The sequence below is a fragment of the Echinops telfairi genome, unplaced genomic scaffold (assembly GCF_000313985.2).
Source record: "Echinops telfairi isolate 266 unplaced genomic scaffold, ASM31398v2 ScPeMD7_7420;HRSCAF=8458, whole genome shotgun sequence".
Taxonomy (NCBI): domain Eukaryota; kingdom Metazoa; phylum Chordata; class Mammalia; order Afrosoricida; family Tenrecidae; genus Echinops; species Echinops telfairi.
In genome coordinates, this window is record NW_022111320.1 from 31,771,718 (window position 1) to 31,791,550 (window position 19,833).

Genomic DNA, 19,833 nt, shown 5'->3' on the forward strand with positions numbered 1-19,833 from the left:
TTTTAAATGTAAGAAAAGCAGGTGAGGCTCTGAGAGCTAGACTTTTCAGTCATTCTTAGAGCATTCCAAGCACTGGGATGGGACATGTTTCTTCCACTTTCTGGTGGAATGTCAGTTCTACTTTGAGTTGCCATGGGTTTAGTTCCTTTTCCATTGACGTCTCAGGAGCTTTAGTTTTACAATGTAGACCACAGCAGAGTGCAGGCCCCCAGTGAGTGCGCAATCAGAGTTTTATTAACCAGACACTAATGGCCTCTCTTTCTGCTTTCAGGGACTTCACTGGTGGAATTGGATCAAGACCAAGGCCAGGTAACCTATTGTTGGCAGTAGTAAAATCATACTCATTGATGTTCCTTGTAATTTATGTTACAGTTTCATATCTTTCCCCCCTTTTATTTCTTCAGCTTTGCTGCCTTTTGACCTGCTTCTGAAAGTGCCACCCCTCATGCTCAGGGCCCACGTTAAGGAGCTAGACACCGAGTTAGTGACAGGGTGGCAGTCCCATAGCCTTCCCGCTGTGATTCTTCGCAATCTCAAAGATCATGGTAGTACTTACTAGAGCACAGTAATGTCAAGAATGCAATGGGAGAACACAGAATGATAGTTGGGCCTGATATGTCTGAATGATGCTTGAGAGGTAATTTTAATACAAACCGCAGGAGGATTCTATCCACCAACGTAAGTTTGGCAATTCGATGGTTTCAAGATGCTCTGTGTTCACTTATTGATTGAAAGATCAGACTGTTTTTCAAAAATTTGCATTTCCACCCCAGTGGGATTGTTAACCACTTGAACTATTGATGCTTAAAGTGCATATGTGCTAACAAAACTAACAAAATAATAGTAACTATTTCACACACATATTTCTATACTCTCTACAGTCTTGTATAATACAAGAGACTGAAGCATATCTATTCTTCTACCTCCTTAAATCTAATACAGTAATTCTTTTTAGTTATTTCCATGTGTGTATTTCAATTGAACTGATCTTATACCACATTGTTTCTCTAATAATTTAAAAACTATAGATGTGTATGACATAAAATTTTATCATAATGGTTTGGGAAGAATAGAATCCATTTCTAATTTTTGTTGAGGACCCAAATCCAAAAATAATAGTGAAATTATTAGATAACCTTGAACATTTCAGAAAATATAATTCATGATTATGTTCATAATTTATGTGTGAATATCTTAAAGGATGTGCGAATGCCCTTTGGGCATAAAGCTCTATTCTGTTTTGTTTAATTTAGAATTATTGGTTAGCGTTATTTTCACTTTGGCTTTCTTAACTCACATACTTTTTGCAGAGATAACACATATGGAGAACATAGGCTCTGTGAATTGAATTGCTAAACTACTAGTCAATTTGTCAAGTTTGCTTTAGACAATTTGATAGTTTGGAGATACTTGCACCATTGACATAGATGCAGAATAAGATGGCTTTGTTACTTATGATGTTTAAACCTATCATGTTGACCGTGTTATTCTCATTTTTTTAATAGAAGGTAAGTTCATAATATAATTATGAAGTTAAAGTGACTTTTTAACTTGATTGGCTTTTTGTGACAGGAAGAGTAAAACATATACTGTGTATTTTTTACATGTTACATATATATGTAAATGATGTGCACATGCATATAATGTGTATTGTACACATAGGAAACTAATGCATGAGGGAGTTGGCAGTTTGAAAACAATGTATAATGCATGCATTATTTATGTAAAAGTATGGTACATATTAAGCAATTCATAGTTCTGTTGTCATTTCAGAATAGTGATTAGCTGTTCCTAAGGGCATGCTGAGTTCATCCAATTTAAGACTTGATTTTGTGTCAGTTAAACTAATCAGGTATCTGAAACTTTAAGCAAACTAATTCCATTATAGCACAGTTTATACGTAATATATTCCTTTGTTCAACACTTTTCTGCACCATCTAACTTAAAAAATTTACCCATTTGTAAATATAGAGTTTAAATTTAAAATAGAATATACTAAAAAAAATAGAAGATGCTATGTCATTTTATATGTTGACCATGATTGGTAAAGTTTACCCATTAAAAGGGTAATCCAGTTCTAATGTTGCAGAACATTTGAAGCCATTTTTATTATGGGTTATTGTACTTTTGAGTGAAAATATTAGATCTTTGTTTTTCTCCATGTTATTACAAAATTGTTTTTCTGAGCACTGTAAAAATCTCATTTTTTAAAGTTTTGCATGTAAATTTGGACCTTTCATTACTTCATCCAGCCACAACCAACTAGTAAGGTCCTGGTTTACTTAGGTCATCGCATCTGCAAATTGTGCTCTGTTCCAGTTATGACCTCTGTATTTCTAGCCTAACAAGGTATAAAAAGGCAGTATCGGTGCTAACAGTAGGGCAGCAAGCTAGGACCAACGTGTCAGGAGATACGGGGGTTCCAGCAACTGTATTACTAACAAGTAGGCAAAACACTGATATTTGTGAATGGTTTATTATTTTTGTAATAAGCAGATTGTATTAGTGTACTTACGTTTACTTAGCACTTGGTTTTGTTTTCTTAGAAGGAAAGGAACAGGCTAGAAACCAGTAGGATGAGCAGTAGCTACTGCATTGCCTAAATGTTCTGAAAAGAATCAGTAGGGAGGGAAGGAAGACTGTCCCAATTGGGGTATGTCACAATCTGGATGTGTCGTCCTCAGGCGACCCTATAGTCGATGAGTATCATTTACGATTTGGTCTAAGAACAAAGGGTAAGGATTGTTATTGTGGAGTATCAAGTATATTGTATCATGCAGTCTTCCCTATGTGGTAATTGGTTTTCAGATTCACTCATGGTGATATAGTAGTATTTAATGACATCTCTCAACAAATAGCCAGGACAATTTTTAAAAGCTTATTATATGTTCCTTGTTTTATCTTTTCATACTAACTAAATTTGATAAATTATTTATATGATTCACACTCTTTGGATTAAAGGATAAACTGCCATTCTTTACCACGAGAGATGAAAATTTAAGAATGTCCAGATGAAAACATATTAGTATGACATAACATGGAGTCAATGAATAAACCAAATATTTTTAACAGACTTATTATTTTACTTCTGTTTCCCCAACTTTAGTCAGTGTGATTATTATCGCACAAGTGTGTTTTTATTTTATTTTTATTTTTTTTTTTAAGTGTGTTTTTATTGAGTACTGGCTGTACTACTATTGTCCTAATGTTTTCACCTCACTTTTCAGCTTTAATTTTTAAGGGGAAGTTTATATCAGGCTATAAGGGGGAAAGTATTTGCTTTCCACAAGTAAATGGTAGTTGTAAAAATGAATATGAAATTAATCAAGAAAACATTCTTAAATTCTAAAAAGATCTTATCTATCATGAGGTCTTTTGTGTTTGCTATAAACGAATAGTCGGTTGGAATTTAAATAATGTGAAGACGTATTTGTGCCATGCTGGGACTTCCCAAAACAGCAGGGAAAAAGGTCATTGGAAAAGGTAGGACTCCCCACTGTGCTATTTCATGCCTGTTCTACTTACACCATAAAATCATTCTGAGTAGTTGTCCCGTATCAAAGTTCTTTGATGGGGCCCCTGGTCTAGAAAGTTAAATTAATCAGACAACTGGCTGGTATGATTTTGAGTGGAAATCTAAGGCAGATCAAAGCGAAGCTGTCCTGTCCTTTGGAGCTAAGGAGATGGGTGAACTAGGAGGCTTTAAAAAGTTCTTAGAAAATATTTATTATTTTTTAACTCTTTTTTCCCACGAACTTTTTGAAGACCTTTTGTGGTTTTGAAAATTGAATCATACCAAAATATCAATATGGGAAATGTGCTCACTATGAAATAAATATGGGTGCACTAAAATGTGTTTAGATATAAGGTAATGTCGTTGAGAGGAAGGCCTCATTTGGCTGCATTTACATTGCCTTTTTTTTTCCCTTATGAATGAAAACCTAAACATAGCCCACTGGCTTAGTTTTGCATTTGGCCAGCACCTGACACAAAAGCATTGAACTGATGTATGGGAATTCTTACGCTCTGAATTTTGAACTGGAATAATCACTTCATAATAACTGGGCTCTTAATTATGTTTTTTTACTAGATGACTGACAATCTACTTTTACACTTGCTTTTTCTTCTGAAGGTCAGATCTGGATAAAGTAGTCAATGTTTCATGCAAATATCCCAGGTGGAAGCACAGCTCGTGTCTAGTAGTCTTTCTTATGAGCAATCTTCGGTAGTCTACTTTCATGTTAGTGAGTGAAAGAAAGTACTCAAGTTTCACAAAGCAATTTCAAAAATGTGCCTTTTCTTATGTTACTAAATATTTTTTTGAGCGGACAAAAATTTACACAACAGACTTTAATAAAAACTCCTATCATACTAGTCTCTGCTATTAAGTTTGATGTGTAATATTTTCCTGTATTGTTTGTTGACTCTGGAAGGTAATCATGTTAGTTATATTTCCCAACCAGATTATAAGGTTCTTCAGAGAGAGAGCTTTCGAGAGTTTTCCTTGCGACTTTGAGATCAGGACTTAAAAAGTTGCTTACTAAGTAACTAATGAAGATTACCACTGTATAAACCTTTTGTCATTCTTGGGTAAACCGTTATCTATGGAAAGAAACTGCATAAAAATCTGGAACAGTAGGGAAGAAGCACATTTTTAAAATTAGAATTTAATTTGCGGAAGGAGTAAAAATACAATTTTCTGGTACCAATTGTGTTTTGTCCCTAATTCTTTATGCCAAGAGTATCCATGACAAACTGAGCCCAAGGTCCCAGGAAGATGCTCTGTGGAGATATAGACTTGGGGGGCAGTGGTGGGGAGGCGTCATATTCTTAATATCTTGTCACAGAGACACGCAGTCTCTCAGAAAAAGTTGTTGATAGTCCCAAGACTAGGTGCAAACTTTACATCCGCTATTAAAAGAACTACGTGCAACTCCAGCTTGGGCCTTCTGCACTGGCCAAAAGGCGAAACGGAGAAAAGGGCGGAAAACTACACTTCCACCTGGTAGGAAAAAAGGAGGTCCTTGTGACTTAGGTAATAATTGTAACATAACCTAGAAGATATTTGAGTCAATTCAGGAAAAGTAAGGCTCTCAAATTTCCCACTGCCACTGTTTGGGCGATCTTAATGGATTCAGAATAGAACATCAGAACATCCACAACTACCCTTTGTGCTGCTTTGTTAAGATAGCAAGCTTCTTTGAGAACCGAGGACGATGACAGGTAGGCCAACCATAGTGGGAAACCTATTCTCCAGGACAAGCCTCGGTTGGAAGAAATTCAGCCAGAATGTGCTTCAGAAGCTAAGATGGCAAGGTTTTGTCTCACATGCTTGGGGCATGTTATCGGGAAGGACCAATCCCTGGAGAAGGATGCTTTCTTGGTAAAGCAGAGGGTTGGTTAAAAAAAAAGAGGAAGACCCTCAATTATAATGATTGCCACAGTGGCTGCAACAATGGGCTCAAACAGCAGTGATTTTCAGACTGGCACAGGACTGGGCAGTGTTTCTGTCGTTGGACATTGTTGTGTGTTGTGTTGCTATGAGGTGGGAATCCAGTTGAGGCCATCTAACCGTGTCAGCAGAGGAAAGTCTACAGCTTACCCGCTATCACTTCAGGGCTGTAAATGGCATTCTTTAGCGTGGACGGTAGCTTCCGAATAATGTGATATGCCCTTGATTGGGATGAAGAAGCCCTGATGACTTTGTGGGTCAGGTTTGGGGCTGCTAAGCACAAGGCTCGTGCTTCCACCTCAACAGCCGATCCTCGGGAGAAAGATGACAGTCTCGCTTTCACGAAGATTTACAGTCTTAGAAACCCCGGGTCAGACTCTACTCGATGGTAGCAACGTTGGCTTTGTATTGGCAGAGACACCAGAAAACGTCTAGAAAGAGTTCAGAGAATCAAGCAAGAGTCAAATGTGTCTCCCCTCTCACCGCCCTCCTGCCGTACCCCCGCCGCCTCTCCTGGGCAAATTTTTCTCTAATGGATTCAATCATCATTTTTCTAGAACATTGAATGAGGGAAAGGCTCCATTTTTTCTTTTCCTTTTAGTTTAATTGATCAGCTTTCTATCCCTAGTGATGAATATGTTGTGTGCGTGTGTTTTACAACATTATATATAGATATTTGTGAGAATACTAGAAGTCAACTTCTAAAGAGGAAAAAAATTAATCTCTATTCTAATAAGAATAAAAGGCAATTTTAACTGGTTAGTGATTGTGTTATATTGTAAGAAATCATTGAACTCAGGGAAGAGTCAGATTTTATCAAAAGACTAAATGATATGCTATCTTAGGGAATAAATCCAGGCACAGAATTTCGCCTGTCTACGTTTTCTTAAAACTGATTTTAATTTATATTTTAACACAATTTCACTGATATAAAAAATAGAATCAATTAGTGTACAGGTAAGTTTCAGCCTGTTGACTATTTCTTGATCACATCAGGCTAAAAAAGCCAGTTAGTTTAATATTGCCCTTTTCTCTCTCCTCCCTTGGTTGGTGTGTTGGTACTCAAGGGTTAAGTCAGCACCATGATACTGGAGCTAAGAGACTGTCAGTTGCTGCCAGTTTGCCTGACTATTAAGTATGGCAGTCCTTAACGTTGGCATATATAGAAGTGCTACAGATGTGTCACAGCCATCCCTGATCTCCAGTTACCAGTCCTTGCAGCCACCCATTCTCTTGGCATGAAGGAAGGACCTCTCTGTAGGGCAAATGATCTCTGTCAGCTGACCTACTTGGGTACGGGATAGATGAATCTATTCTTCCCAATATCTCTGGGCATCGAGACTTAGGGAACCTGGCAGAGCCTCTCTGCCTTTGATACCCTATGAAGTTACCCTACTGCCTCCTCCGCTGCCTCAGGCTATAGTTGGGCATGAAACATCAATCAGTGTGGCAACTCTCTCCAAGAGGTTTCCATGGGAACAAGCACAGGTCTTCACCACTCTTGAATCAGGCTGCTCAGAGTAAGTTAAAATTTGGATCTGTCTCAGAGATTCTCTTCTATGTCTCCTCAAAGAAACATTTATTTCTTCTAGAGGGAGTAGGAAGAAGAATTTTCAGCAACAATTTTTCCAAATCTCTCTGCTTGGACCATTACATTGTTTTTTTCCTTTACTATGTTTTGGTAAAAGTTTACACAGCAACTTAGTTTCAACAGCATCCCATGGCATCAGTTGCTCTCCCAGTAATATGCCAGTGCACCCCCATTTGTACCCCTGCTTCAGTTTCTCCCTCCCTCCCTGCCTTCTTATCTTTGCTTTTGGCTAGATCTTGCCTGTTTGGTCTCATATAGCTGATTGCTCTAAGGCAGCGGTTCTCAACCTGTGGGTCCCGGCCCCTTTGGGAGTTGAATGACCCTTTCGTAGGGGTGACTCAATTTATAACAGTAGCAAAATTACAGTTATGAACTAGCAACGAAAATAATGTTATGGTTGGGGGTCACAGCATTAGGAAGGTTGAGAACCATTGCTCTATGGAGTACATTACTTATGGGTAGTAGAATTTTATTTCATAGACCATTCTGTTATTTGGCTGAAAGTTGACCACTGGGAGGGACTTCCTACCAGGTTAAATGGATGTTTTAGGGAGATAGTGTTAAAGATTCCTCCAGTTTCTATTAGTCCAGTAAATCTGGTCTCCCTTGGAATTTGAGTTTTGTTCTACATTTTCTCCCATTATATCCAGGACTTTCTATTGTGTCCCTGGATAGATTAGACAGTATAGATAGCTGGGTACCATCTAGTTTTTTTTGGTTTCAGGCGAGAAGAGTGTGAGCCATTCGTTTTATAGACTACTTGCTTAAGTCTGGTTTCCTTCACTCTTTTGCTTTTACTTTAGGAAAGAAGACCCCAATAGTTGTATTTTAGGTGGCCACTTGTAAACTTTTAAGATCTCAGACACAACTCCATTCCAAAAGGATGTAGAAGGTTATCTTAAGAATGTTTTGCCAGTTGACCTGGTGTTCTCCCAAACAATGGCCCTTAGCCTAGTCTCATAAATGTTTGTCTCTAAGCATTTTTCATAACAGTGTCCCTTATATGTTCTGCTATAGATATTAATACATATTCTGCATTATACAATTAGGTGCCAAGATAATTACAAAATTGCTACTGCTAGAGTTCTAGTTCCAACATGAATAGGTGTATTCCAAAACAACACTTATTACTATGTATTGCATTTACACCAAGCCCTGGTGGTCCAGTGGGCTACCTGTTGGGCTGCTAACCAAAAGGTCAGCAGTTCAAAACCACCAGCTGCTCTGCCGGAGAAAGAGGTGCCTTTCTACTCAGTTCAGAATCACCGTCTCAGACACCCAGAGAGCAGCTCTCTCTGTCCCCTCAGAACTGACTCAGTGGCAGTGGGCTTAAGGTTTTTGGTTGGTTTGTTTTGAGGATTATGTCCTCTGTAATTTGAAATAATTTTTATTTCTCCCATTCCATTTGGGGGCGTTTGATTATCTATCTTTTTATTTATTTGGTGAGGGTTAGGGTTCAGGCGTTTGATCTTCTTGCCTTATTGCTCTGATGAGGATTTTTAGCACAATGCCAACTACGAGCGATGATAATGGACAATCTTGATTCCTTCTCATTCTCAAGGTGACTGCTTTCAGCCTCTGTTGACACCAACATTGGCTGTTGGTGTTCCATGTGTCCTTAGTGATGTTGTGGAGTTTCCCTTCCATTCTTATTTTCTTGGGAGTTTTTTTATCAGTAAAGGGTGCTTAGTTTTATCAATGCCTCTTTTGCATTGCTTGAGATGATCATATAATTATTTTCCTGTGTGGATCATCATGGTGACTGATTTTCTGATATTGACTCACCCTTTCATCCCTGATATGCAGCTCATCTGATTATGATGCATTATTTTTCCCATAGGTTGTTGAATTCTGTTGCCTAGCATTTTGTTGCCAATGTTTACATCTCTATTCATGAAGGATATTGTCCTGATAGTTTGTTGTTGTTGTTTGTTTGCGGCTTTTGGTATCTTTGTCTAGCATTGCTGTCAGTATTATTCTGACTTTATAGAGCAAGTGTCGTCCTTCTTTTTCTGTGCTCTGAAATAATGTGAGCAAAATTTGTGCCAATTCTTCTCTGAATGTTTGCTAGAACTCTGCAGTCCAGCAACCGGCCCCGTGGCTTTGATAGTTGTTGCTGGTAAGCGCTTCATGAAATGTCGTCTTTTGTTATAGAGCTACTTAGGTAGATAGTGTGTTTCTCCAAATGTGATGATTTCTTCTAGGGTTTTAAATTTGTCATACAATGTTTTCATAATATTTTCTTATGCTCCTTGTTATTTCATTTGGTTCTGTTGTAATATTACCCATCTCATTTCCTATTTTGGTTATTTGCATCTTTTCACACACACCCCACCCCACCCCAGTCAATTGGACTTGATTTGTCAGTTTTATGGATCAGCTTGTAATATTGCTGATTCTGTCGTTTTTTCTGTTTCGTGTATTGCTGTTCTGATACTTCCCTCCCCTCACCTCCCCTCTGGTGACTGTGGGCTTCTTTTACTGCTCCTTTTCGGTTTGAATTGCAAACAGTTTATTTTGGCTCTTTTTCTGTTTCGATAAACACTCATGTAAAGGCTTCTCTGCTGCGTTTCCTGTGTCCCAGAGGTTTTGGTGTCTTATATTTTCATTCTCATTTGATTATAAGAATTTTAAAGCCTCATTTTTAATTCCTTCCATTACCCAATAGTTTTAAAGTAAGATTTTATTCAGTTTCAATATATTGTTTTTGTTTGTATGTACTTTCTGACATCTTGTTTAATAGTATTGTGATCAAAGGAGATGCTTTGCATTATTATAGTGTTTTTAATCTATTAAGACTTGCTTTGAGGCCTAACATATGGTCTGTTCTGGATACCGATCTATGCTTGTCTGAAACGAATCTGCACCGGGCTGCTGTTAGATGATTTATTCTGTATATATCTGTCAGGTCAATTGGTTTGTTGTGTTATTTAGATCTTCCTCATCTTTGTTACATTTCTTCTGTTTTTGTCAGTCTTTGAAAGTGGTTGCATTAAAGCCTCCTAGTATTATTGTAGAACTGTCTGCTTCTCTTTCCAACGTGATTTGAGTTTGTTTTATGTATTTTGGGGCTCTGTCATTAGGAGCATACATATGTATTCTGGTTTTGTCCTCCTGGTTGACTGACCCTTGAGCTCACCAGTGGGGCTGGGTTGGGACTTTCACTCATCCCTCTGCCTCCCTACCCCCACCCCCGCTGCCTTTCTCCACCACAATTGTGCACTCCCGATCTATGCTTTATCCTTCTGTAAAGTGAACATGGTTCAGTCTATTTCACTTACTTTAAAGATACTTCCCCATGGTCCCCTGGTTTCAAAACTGTATCCTTCCAAGCTGTCCCTCATCCCCATCCGAGATACCCCGGCATTTATTCCTAGGATTGTTGGCACAGAATTCCTGCCACCAGCCTCGCTCTCTTTGGGGCCGCTTTCCTGGGTTCCTCCCTCAGGCTTGTTATGGCACGCTGTTCCAAAGCCATCATGTTCTTCCAGCCCAGCAGCCGGGATGCATTCGGTTGGTGACTCTCTGGTTTCCTTTTTGTTGGTCTCCTTCCTTCTCTCCTTCCAGTTGGTGCTCAGTACGTTTCTTCAGTCTCTTTATGATGCTCTCATGTCCAAGGTTGTTATGGGTGTGTTTGACTTCATTTTGCAAGTCAAGGTGACATGCTGAGAAGACCATTGCTTTGTAAAACCTAGGAACTCCCTCCCTCTGCTCTCTGGTTTCTGTCTACCACTCACCTATCTTTGGGTCAGTCTTGGCCTCATACCTCCTAGGAGTCAGTTCCTAGGGTCGAACCTAAGGGTGGGGAATCTTACAGCAGTGATCCCTCACGTAGCATACTGCCATGTGTACTAATGTAGTCCTTTCTAGGAACTTTGAGAGAAAAATCATTAATGCACTTTTTATATTCTGATGCAAAAAATAATTAAAAGAGAGGGTGGTTTAGGAACTGGGGAAATCCTAGCGCACACGTGCACATGCGCACATGCATGCACACTATTACACAAGATGTGAAGAGTGGAGCATTAAAGTGATTCTGCCAGAATTCAAGAGGGAAGGGCTTCAAGACAACCTTGCTTCTTTGGCCTTACTTAGCACAGCTTGTTTTGGACAATTTCTGCAGGTTCTGATGGAAGGAATGATGTTGCCCTGTAGGTTCCTGCTATCTTGGGCAGGATACTGCCCAGACCGTGGGGCCCAGGCTGTCAAGCCCGTGCTTAGAACATTGTGCCTGATGGTGCAGCTATGTACATTGTGTTCCAGGCCCAAGCCCTCCAGTCACCTTTTCTCTTTCAGTTCTCTCTCCCCCTCTCTCAACCACTCATTCTCTAAATCAATTACTCAAGCCCAGGCTTGGCAGCCTCTGGGGCTCTGCACACGCCACAGCCAGGCAGTTAGCGCCTGCAATAGCTTCCCTTCACATTTTCTATCCATCCTTTCAGCTCCCTTCTTCTTTATATTTTCACCATGTTCCACTTGGGTTAAAACAAACAAACAAAACCCAAGACCCAACAATGTTGTGAGAGAAACAGCCCAGCAAAAGGAGAACATTGAAACCAGGACTTCTGAATTCAGCTCTGCTCACCTCATGAAGCTTCACTGCCATATATGTTCCCTGGCTACCTCTTCAACCGTGTCCCATATCACTCCTTTGTGTTGTTCGGCGAGTTGACTAAACTCCACCATCCTCTCTTCTTCAAATGTGTTCTGCACCTGTGAGACGCCTGTCTTTGATGCAACAGATCTTTCTACCCAGAAGCTACCCCTTAAATACCCATTTTATTCCACCCCATTTATGTCCGGTGTTCCTTGAAGCCCTGCTCTTCATGGTTTTAATAAGCCACTCTTGGTCCCCCCATTTCACGGTTCTCTGAGAGATCCTCCCATGAACCATGTTGAGTATAACACCCTTGGTTTCCATAAATGCCTTCCATTCTGGCAGACTCAGTGGTGGATCGCCCAGTATTTGTAGATCCAAGCTACAACCCATCAAGTTTATTCCCTTTTATAAAAGTCAAAGGGAGAGGTGAGCTCAAAACTATTCACTAGTATTTACACTGAAAAAGTTGTACTGTTTTTCAACAGGGCAGTTAATTACCCGGCATTTTCAACAGGGTAGTTAATCTATATAGAGATGTTCACGTATGTTTTGCTTCTGTTCATTAAGAGACATTCTTTTTTTACTTCTCCAAGGAGCCCCTGCACCTTTTGCCTCTCCAGCTTTCTAAAAATTCCTAATTCTTAGCAGAGAGAATTCAGAAAAATAGGTTGAGACTATATCTAGGTCAATTTGGGGAATACAATGTAATCCATCTTTTTTTAAAATTGGAATTTGTAATAATTAGCAGCTCCAGGGCCTGCACTGTGAGTTTTAGTTTTAGTAGAATGGATATGTAGTGTAAATTGGGTCTCAAAGCACCAGGGATGGGCAAGTACCCCTGCTAGAGTCAAGCATGAAAAGGTAATAAAACAGAAGGTAGTGCAATGCACCTGATGGTTCCAATTTATTTCATGTATGTGCTTCTAAAAGTTTTAGTCAATTAACTGTTCAAAAGTGGAGGCAGAACGTCAAGCTGGAAGTAGCAAGCTTGTTAAAAAGAGTAATAGTATTTCAGGTCTGGGAAGGAATGTAGATATAATCTTGTATTTGAGGTAGCCAGAGGGATTGTCTGAGATTATAGAGTGTTCTACTGACAGGCTGCAAAGAAGTCTTAGAACCTCATCTCTCCTAGCTAGACAGTGCTGTTTCAGAGCCCACCTGGTTTCAACTCCCAGCTCTCCTTTTGCTCCATAATCTTGGTCAGTCAATTTCCTTCATCAGTTCCAAGGCTTGTATTGTTACTTGAAAAATGGGGATACAAACATCCACCTTCCAGAATGGTTGTGAGGATGAGGCCAAGTGCATAAAGAAAGATCCACGGTGCCGCAATGGTTAAACATTCATTGGGTTAAGTGCCCAGCCACTAACCAGAAGGTTGGTGGTTCAGCCACATCCAGTGGTTCCATGGGACACAGACCTGGTGCTCTGTTCCCATGAAGATTACAAGCAAGACAGCCCCACGGGACAGGTCTTCTACTCTGGGCCTTGGCATTGCTGTGTGCAGGAATTGGCTTGACAACACTTTGCAACAATAAGTGTGTGCGATCTGGGCACAGATTGCACCCCCAGCTCCTATTTACTACCCCAAAGGGGGCTGAGAATGGCTGGGTAGTATTATACTCTCCACAGAGAAAGCTAGCAAGTAGGATTCACTGTTTTGTTTTTTCAAATGATTCAAAATTTTATTATCGAAATCATACATCTCTTTTGAACGTTCAAATGTCCCCACAAGCTGTTAACACTCCACATGAGAAAGAAGTGATGCTTCTGCACGTCCAAGAGCCCCTCTTCCTTTCCCAGACCCCCACTTTCACCCCAAGGGTCTTGTCTGGACAGCCTTGCCCACACAGAATGGGTGGGGTCACTATGTGTGCCAGGCAGGGTGAGGGCTGCCTGCCCACTGAGCTCTGTTGCTGCTTAACAGACAATGGGAAAATAATTTCATTCGGTTTTGATGTCTGTCACCTTTAAGCATTTTATTTCTTATAAAAAACAATTGTAGTTTTTCTACATCTTGAAACACGAATTAAATTTACTATGTAAACAAAAATCATAAGAATATGAAGGTATTTCAATATCTGAAGCATTAGTTTTACTTAAAACTTATTCAAATTAAATTTTTTCACAGTAGATTATTCAATTGTTTTAATAAAAATATTCTTCTTCCCCCCCCAAATAAATAATTTTTTATTGGGGGCTCTTACAGCTCTCTCTTTTAAAAAAATCATTTAGAACAAAATTTTCACACACCTTTGCGTGCATTGTTGTGTTTTTTTCTGTGAATTGTTAGTGAAGTTTTCAAAAATCTAGTCTTAAAGATGAAAAGATTGTAAGATTTTAGTTCTTTAAGGAAAAAAAAAATCCAAAGTAGGATATGAGTGATATTTGCCATGAAACTGGGTGGTTATTCAAGAGTGTGACTTTGTTAAGGATGAATAAAAATATGTCTGGATTTTAATTTTTAAATGTTTTCCTAAAATTACTAAAAGTTAAATAGATACACCTTTTCCCCTGGGACTATAAAAAATGGTGAGGATTTGATCAGGTAGGAAAGGAAGACTAAGCATTTTCATATCCATGATTTTGTGACGCTGTCCCGGAAATCCAGAGAGTTGCGAAATGGTCTAGGTAGCCAGACTTCCTGCCCATCCTTTCTAGTCTTAAACTCCACCACACCACTGCTGCCACAGCGCCCCCAGTGGTGCTGAACTGATGCTGAAGTCCCAGCTGATGACGGTACCAGAGGGACTGGCTTTTTGGTACTTGAGAGTAGAAATTATCTCTAGTCTGGGCGGTGGGGGTGAGAAATGCCTTTTAAGGAGAAAAAAAGTAGCAGATTCAGAAAAAGTACCTTTGATGTATAAATTGCAAAACAACAGTGTTCAAAGGATGTAAAAAGCGGTTGCAGAACAATAAAGAAGATAGAAAACAAGTGTCAAACAGGAAATTGATAAGAACAACAAGAATGTCATTTGTTGTTGGTAGGTGACGTTGGGTCAGTTCTGACCTTATGCACTAGTAATCTCTAAAATGCACATTAAAATCAGATTGGCAAAATGGAAAAGTTTGATATACAGCATTCATCAAAGTGTTTAAAAAATGGGCTTTTCTCTGGTATAAGTTAAGTGAGGCATCTTTGTATGTATTTGTTAAAATAAAAAATAGATATACAATTTCATATTTCCTTATCTACTCTGAAAAACACTCTTATACCTTATGCACAATGAAAATGGGCCTTTATCTGCAATGCAGCATCACTTATTCCTGATAAGATAAAGGCAACTACATACCCATCAAGTGGTACGTGACCTAAGTAAAACATGGCACATCTCGATAGTCTGTGTGCTATTTGATGGTTATAAAGAATGAACCACAGCTATGTGTGTTGGCAAGAAAAATAAAAAGATTATGACAGAGCGAATAAAAGAACATGAGGTATCACCATATTAGTATAGATTTGTTAAAGTAGTATTTTCAAAACTGCTTTTGGAAATGGCGCACTGAACAAGGGCAGACTGCATAGTCTAAAATCAGGAAATATATGTGTCAAGGTTGTGTATGTATGCCGTGCTGCATTATGTGAGGAAAGTGGCATCAGGAGTGGAGGAAGGCTTATAACCACCTGAAGTATTCAGACGACACAACCTTGCTTGCTGAACGTGAGGCGCACATGAACCCCTTGCTGATGAAGATCAAGGACTGCAGCCTTCGGGGTGGATCACAAGGCAATGTAAGGAACACCCAAATCCTCGCAACTGGACCCATCAGTAACATCATGGTAAACGGAGAAAAGGTTGAACTTGCCAAGGATTTCATCTTGCTTAGATCCACAATCAATGCTCACAGAAGCAGCAGCAGCCAAGAGATCAAAGAATGAATTGTATTAGGGAAATAAGCTGCACAAAACCTTTTTAAAGTGTTGAAAAGCCAGCATGTTACTTTGAGGACTAAAGTATGCTTTACCCAAGCCATTGTCTTTCCATTGCTTTATATGCACGTGAAAGTTGGACACGGAATAAAGAAGACTGAAGAGAATTGATACATTTGAACAATGGTGTTGACAAAGAATCTTTAAAGTAGAACCTTTGAAGTGCCACGGACTGTCAAAGAACAAACAGAACGGTCAAGGAAGAAGTGCAACCAGAATGCTCCTTAGAGGCAAGGACGCACCTTAAAGATGCTGTGTCACATCCTTTGGTTATGTTGTCAGGAGAGACCAGTGTCTGCTGGGTAAAGCTGAGGGGCAGTGGAAAGGAGGAAGGCCCGTCACGAGCTGGATTGACACCGTGGCTGCAACAGGGGGCCCGAGCATAAGAACAATTGGCGGTGTTTCGCTCTGTTGTACGTAGGGTTTTTATAACTTGACGGTACTTAACAACAAGGGACATTTTGCTTTTTAGCTGAGTAAACGCTCACTCTATGTGATATGCTCTGAACTTTTCTTGTTCTGTTCTATTACACTCCACTCTATTCCATTAACTTTTTTATTGCTGGTCATGACCCATTAAATTTGTTTCAGGTTCGAGCACAGTTTGACAAATATTGTTCTTCAGGTATGTATTGCATACATGACTAGAAGTTTACACATCAAGCTGACACTGGGGCTTAGTTCGGAGGCGGTAGCTGCAGTAGATAGGGGACCTTGGATCTTGCCTGTGGTACTTTGTTTTGTTTTTATGATACATAATTAAACATTTTTAAATGATATTTTTTAGACAGTGAGGAATCAAACTGTTTTCAAAAGGCAAGCATTTATGGGATCGGAGAGGTACTAGCCCAAGGGTTTTATGGAAAATAACTTTTTCTAAGTTAAATTGCTTAGTTAAGTGGCTCAGAAGGTAGACATTCTAGCTAACTATCTCTGTTTTTGTATCTAGGGCCACAGATGAGCACAGTCTTGTGGCAAGGTAGAGTCATGCCTGGGTGGTTTTCTACTTAAAATGTAATCACAAACCTAAGAAAACTCTGCCATGTTGTGAGATTTTAATTCTTCCCTGTGTTAAATCTACAATTCAAAAATGTGGAGTAGTCCCCATAGAAAAGTTGTTCTCAACCTTCCTGATGCCGAGGCCGTTTAATACATTTCCTCATGTTGTGGTGACCCCCCAACTATCGGAAATGTGTGTTTCCTGTTGGTTTTAGGAAACCCCTATGAAAGCATCATTTGACCCTCAAAGGGGTCATGACCCACAGGTTGAGAACTGCTGCCATAGAAGAAGCTATTTTAGAAAGTGCAAAGCTGGAGTACCCACATCAACTTGACTGCATCGCAGTCTCTGATTTTGGATATTAAAACAACAAACTAAACCCATTGTCATCTAGTTAATTCCAACGCAGAGTCCCTCTATAGGAGAGGGTGGAATTGCTCCCTAGGATTTCCAAAGATGAAAATCTTTCTATGGAAAACTGCTTCATTTTTCTCCCATGAGCAGCGATAGATCTAGATTATGATTAGCATTTTAAGAATTATTTCTGTAAGAAGCACTACTCTGGGAAAGATGGCATATGTACAACTGGCCGGACTACAGCCTGGAATAAACAACTCTACTTCTGAGCTTCCTAGTTTATAGTTACATTAATGTTTCCTTCACATTTTTTATCAAAAAGAGAATGCATTGATGCTTATTTTATTGGCAATGTAGTTGATGTACAAAAGCAGTTAGACATAATATCTAAGGGAGATAGATTGTTTTTAAAACCTCAGACATTTAACTGAGACACGTACTGCATATTAACCAGAGCTAGATGATTTCTTGTGTAAGTTTCTGAACTAATTTAGTAAAGATGTCCTTAAAGAAAGTATTTCCACACACTTACATATTTTATTCTCTTGTGTGTGTGTGTGTGTGTGTGTGTATGTTTTACATATGCTTATAGTAAAAAGCCACATTAAATTTTCTCTGTAAGTGTTTTGAAAACAATTTTTATGATAAATATGCAAGTTTTCTCAGAAAGCACTTAGATAAAAATCATTTACAAGAATCTTAACTGTTGTTCAGGCAATGGTTATTTCTGAATTTAAATCCATAGAAAGCTCAAAATTGTGTAATGGGAAGAAAATAAGGGGGTGTTATGACAGGGAATGGGGCCAATTCATCACTTAAAGGACCAAAGGGTATAGGGAAGGAACTGTGTTTTATGTATCGTAAAGTATTTAAGGGTCACCAGAGTCTATGCAGAGTCTCTCCTTGGTAGGATAAAAGTATTTGCTTAATTTTTTTTCTCAGAATGTTACCCCCCTCTTCACTAATAGCACTTTAGGAAAAGGGCACTGGGTTTCTTAACTAACTGCAAATCTTCTCACCCACAGCCTCTGCGGGGATCGCTGTGTCCCAGAGGAAAGTGCGGCAGATCAGTGACCCTATCCAGCAGATCTTAATTCAGCTACACAAAATCATCTATATCACGCAGGTCAGTCTGCCAGCTTCCTATTTTCTTTTCACGCCGAGTGCAAGTTTGGTGCGAGTGCTTCTGAATAACTCTTCTGAGACTAGGAGTGAGAAGGAGTCCTTTGTTCTAGGCCTCTCTGCGTATACCTGGGGGCACTTGGACTTAGCAGCAGAGCTAAGTAGGTATGGGTATTCCCTGTGTCTCCTAACAGTTGTGTCATATCTAAGTGACCCCCCCCCCCAAAAACAAACAAACCCCAAACTGTGAGGACACGACCGCTACACAGGACAGGATGTGCCCTGCGTGTCCTTCAGGTGTTGGATGGTGGCGGAGAAAGCCAAAGGATCTAAGACAATGGCTACGAACCTTCCTAATGCCGCGACCCTTTAATACCGTTCTTCATGTGGTGACCCCCAATCATCAAATTATTTCCATTGCTACTTCATCCCTGTCATTTTGCTACTGTGATGAATTGGGTCACCCCTGTGAAAGGGTCCTTTCTAGACTTCCCTTGAAATGACTGTATGATGGAAATTCACAGGGAAGCCTCCTCCTGGGGTCCCTCCACAGTGAGGTACCATGCAGTGGAACTTGCTGGAACTCGGTTTGTGAGGGTGGTGTGCTGGGAAATCACCCTGGATGGCGCCAGGAAATAGCCTGCAAGATTGGTGTAAGATTGCAAGCCTGCAAGATTGGAACTAACTGCGGGTAAGAAGGAGGTCAGCACCATGAAGTGTCCCTCATGGTACCGGCCGCGACATGCTACATGCGAAAGAAGACGGGAGCGCCATGGAATCAGAAAGAAAAGCCTGATCCTCTCCAACATCCGCCAAATGCTTGAGGTTAGCATCCCAGGAAGGACGAGGAATGTTGCCTTGGATCTGAGAGGCAATACACGAATGCTTGGTCTAGGTAGTCTGGCAGATAGACCAAGGACCTCTCTTCTCTGGGACCTCCCACATCTGTGTTTCTAGAACTGTTCTTCTAGGGGGTCTTCATTTTTCCTGGGCTTGGGGGTCTTGGCTCTTCCCCATCACATTTTCTCTCAAATCTGCTATTTTGCCGTCACCCTGAAAGTGAAGCTATTGAGACTCATAAATCTAAAACGGCTCATTTTTCTAGGTCCTTCTGTCAACCTTTCTCTTAAACAACCACATGGAATTATTTTACTAAATGAAAGGGAGTGAAAGGGTATAAGAAAATATGAAGGAGAAACGTAGTTAATCAGCTATTATTTAATAAAATTTATGATTATATTTGAGTTAGATTGGATTCTCTAGAAAAGTAAAACCAGTGATATACATATATACATACATGTATACATACATATATTCACACACATATAAATATAAAGAGATACATTTATGTCAAGAGAATGACGTTGTAGAAGCAGGTAAGTCCTGTCTTCCTTCCCACAGACTAGTGGCCAGTAGATGAGACTTGTGACTAGGGAAACAAAGGAATCCAAGCAGGCTCGATGGCAGACAGATAATAGCTCCTGGGATTGGTGGGTAATATAGTTGGCCATTGGTTTGAGACCAAAGAACTGGACGTCCGTGAGCCAGACACAGGATCCAGACCCAGCCAATAGAAAGTGAGCTTTCCCACAGCCTCTTCTTGTATAAGGGTCAGGCCAAACCTCTGAGGAAGCTTCCTTTCCATTGCATCAGGGCTGTGACGTGAGTAGGGCTCACACCCCACCCTACCCTTCTTAGAACAACCTGGTAGCTCAGAGCAGATCTTTATCATGGAATGTATTATGTTGTGTTAGGCCAGATCATGAGAGGTTATTAGGTGTCA

The 19,833-nt window shown here is 39.8% G+C and overlaps 1 protein-coding gene across 1 annotated transcript in view; it reads left to right on the plus strand.

The window, feature by feature from the left end:
• NEK10 (NIMA related kinase 10) overlaps positions 1–19,833 on the plus strand; it is a 232,817-nt gene that overhangs the window by 182,753 nt on the left and 30,231 nt on the right. The window contains exons 27-30 of the mRNA XM_030887662.2: positions 272–309; positions 405–545; positions 16,521–16,550; positions 17,954–18,054. Coding sequence (XP_030743522.1) covers positions 272–309; positions 405–545; positions 16,521–16,550; positions 17,954–18,054 — 310 coding nt within the window. The remainder of the gene's footprint in view (positions 1–271; positions 310–404; positions 546–16,520; positions 16,551–17,953; positions 18,055–19,833) is intronic.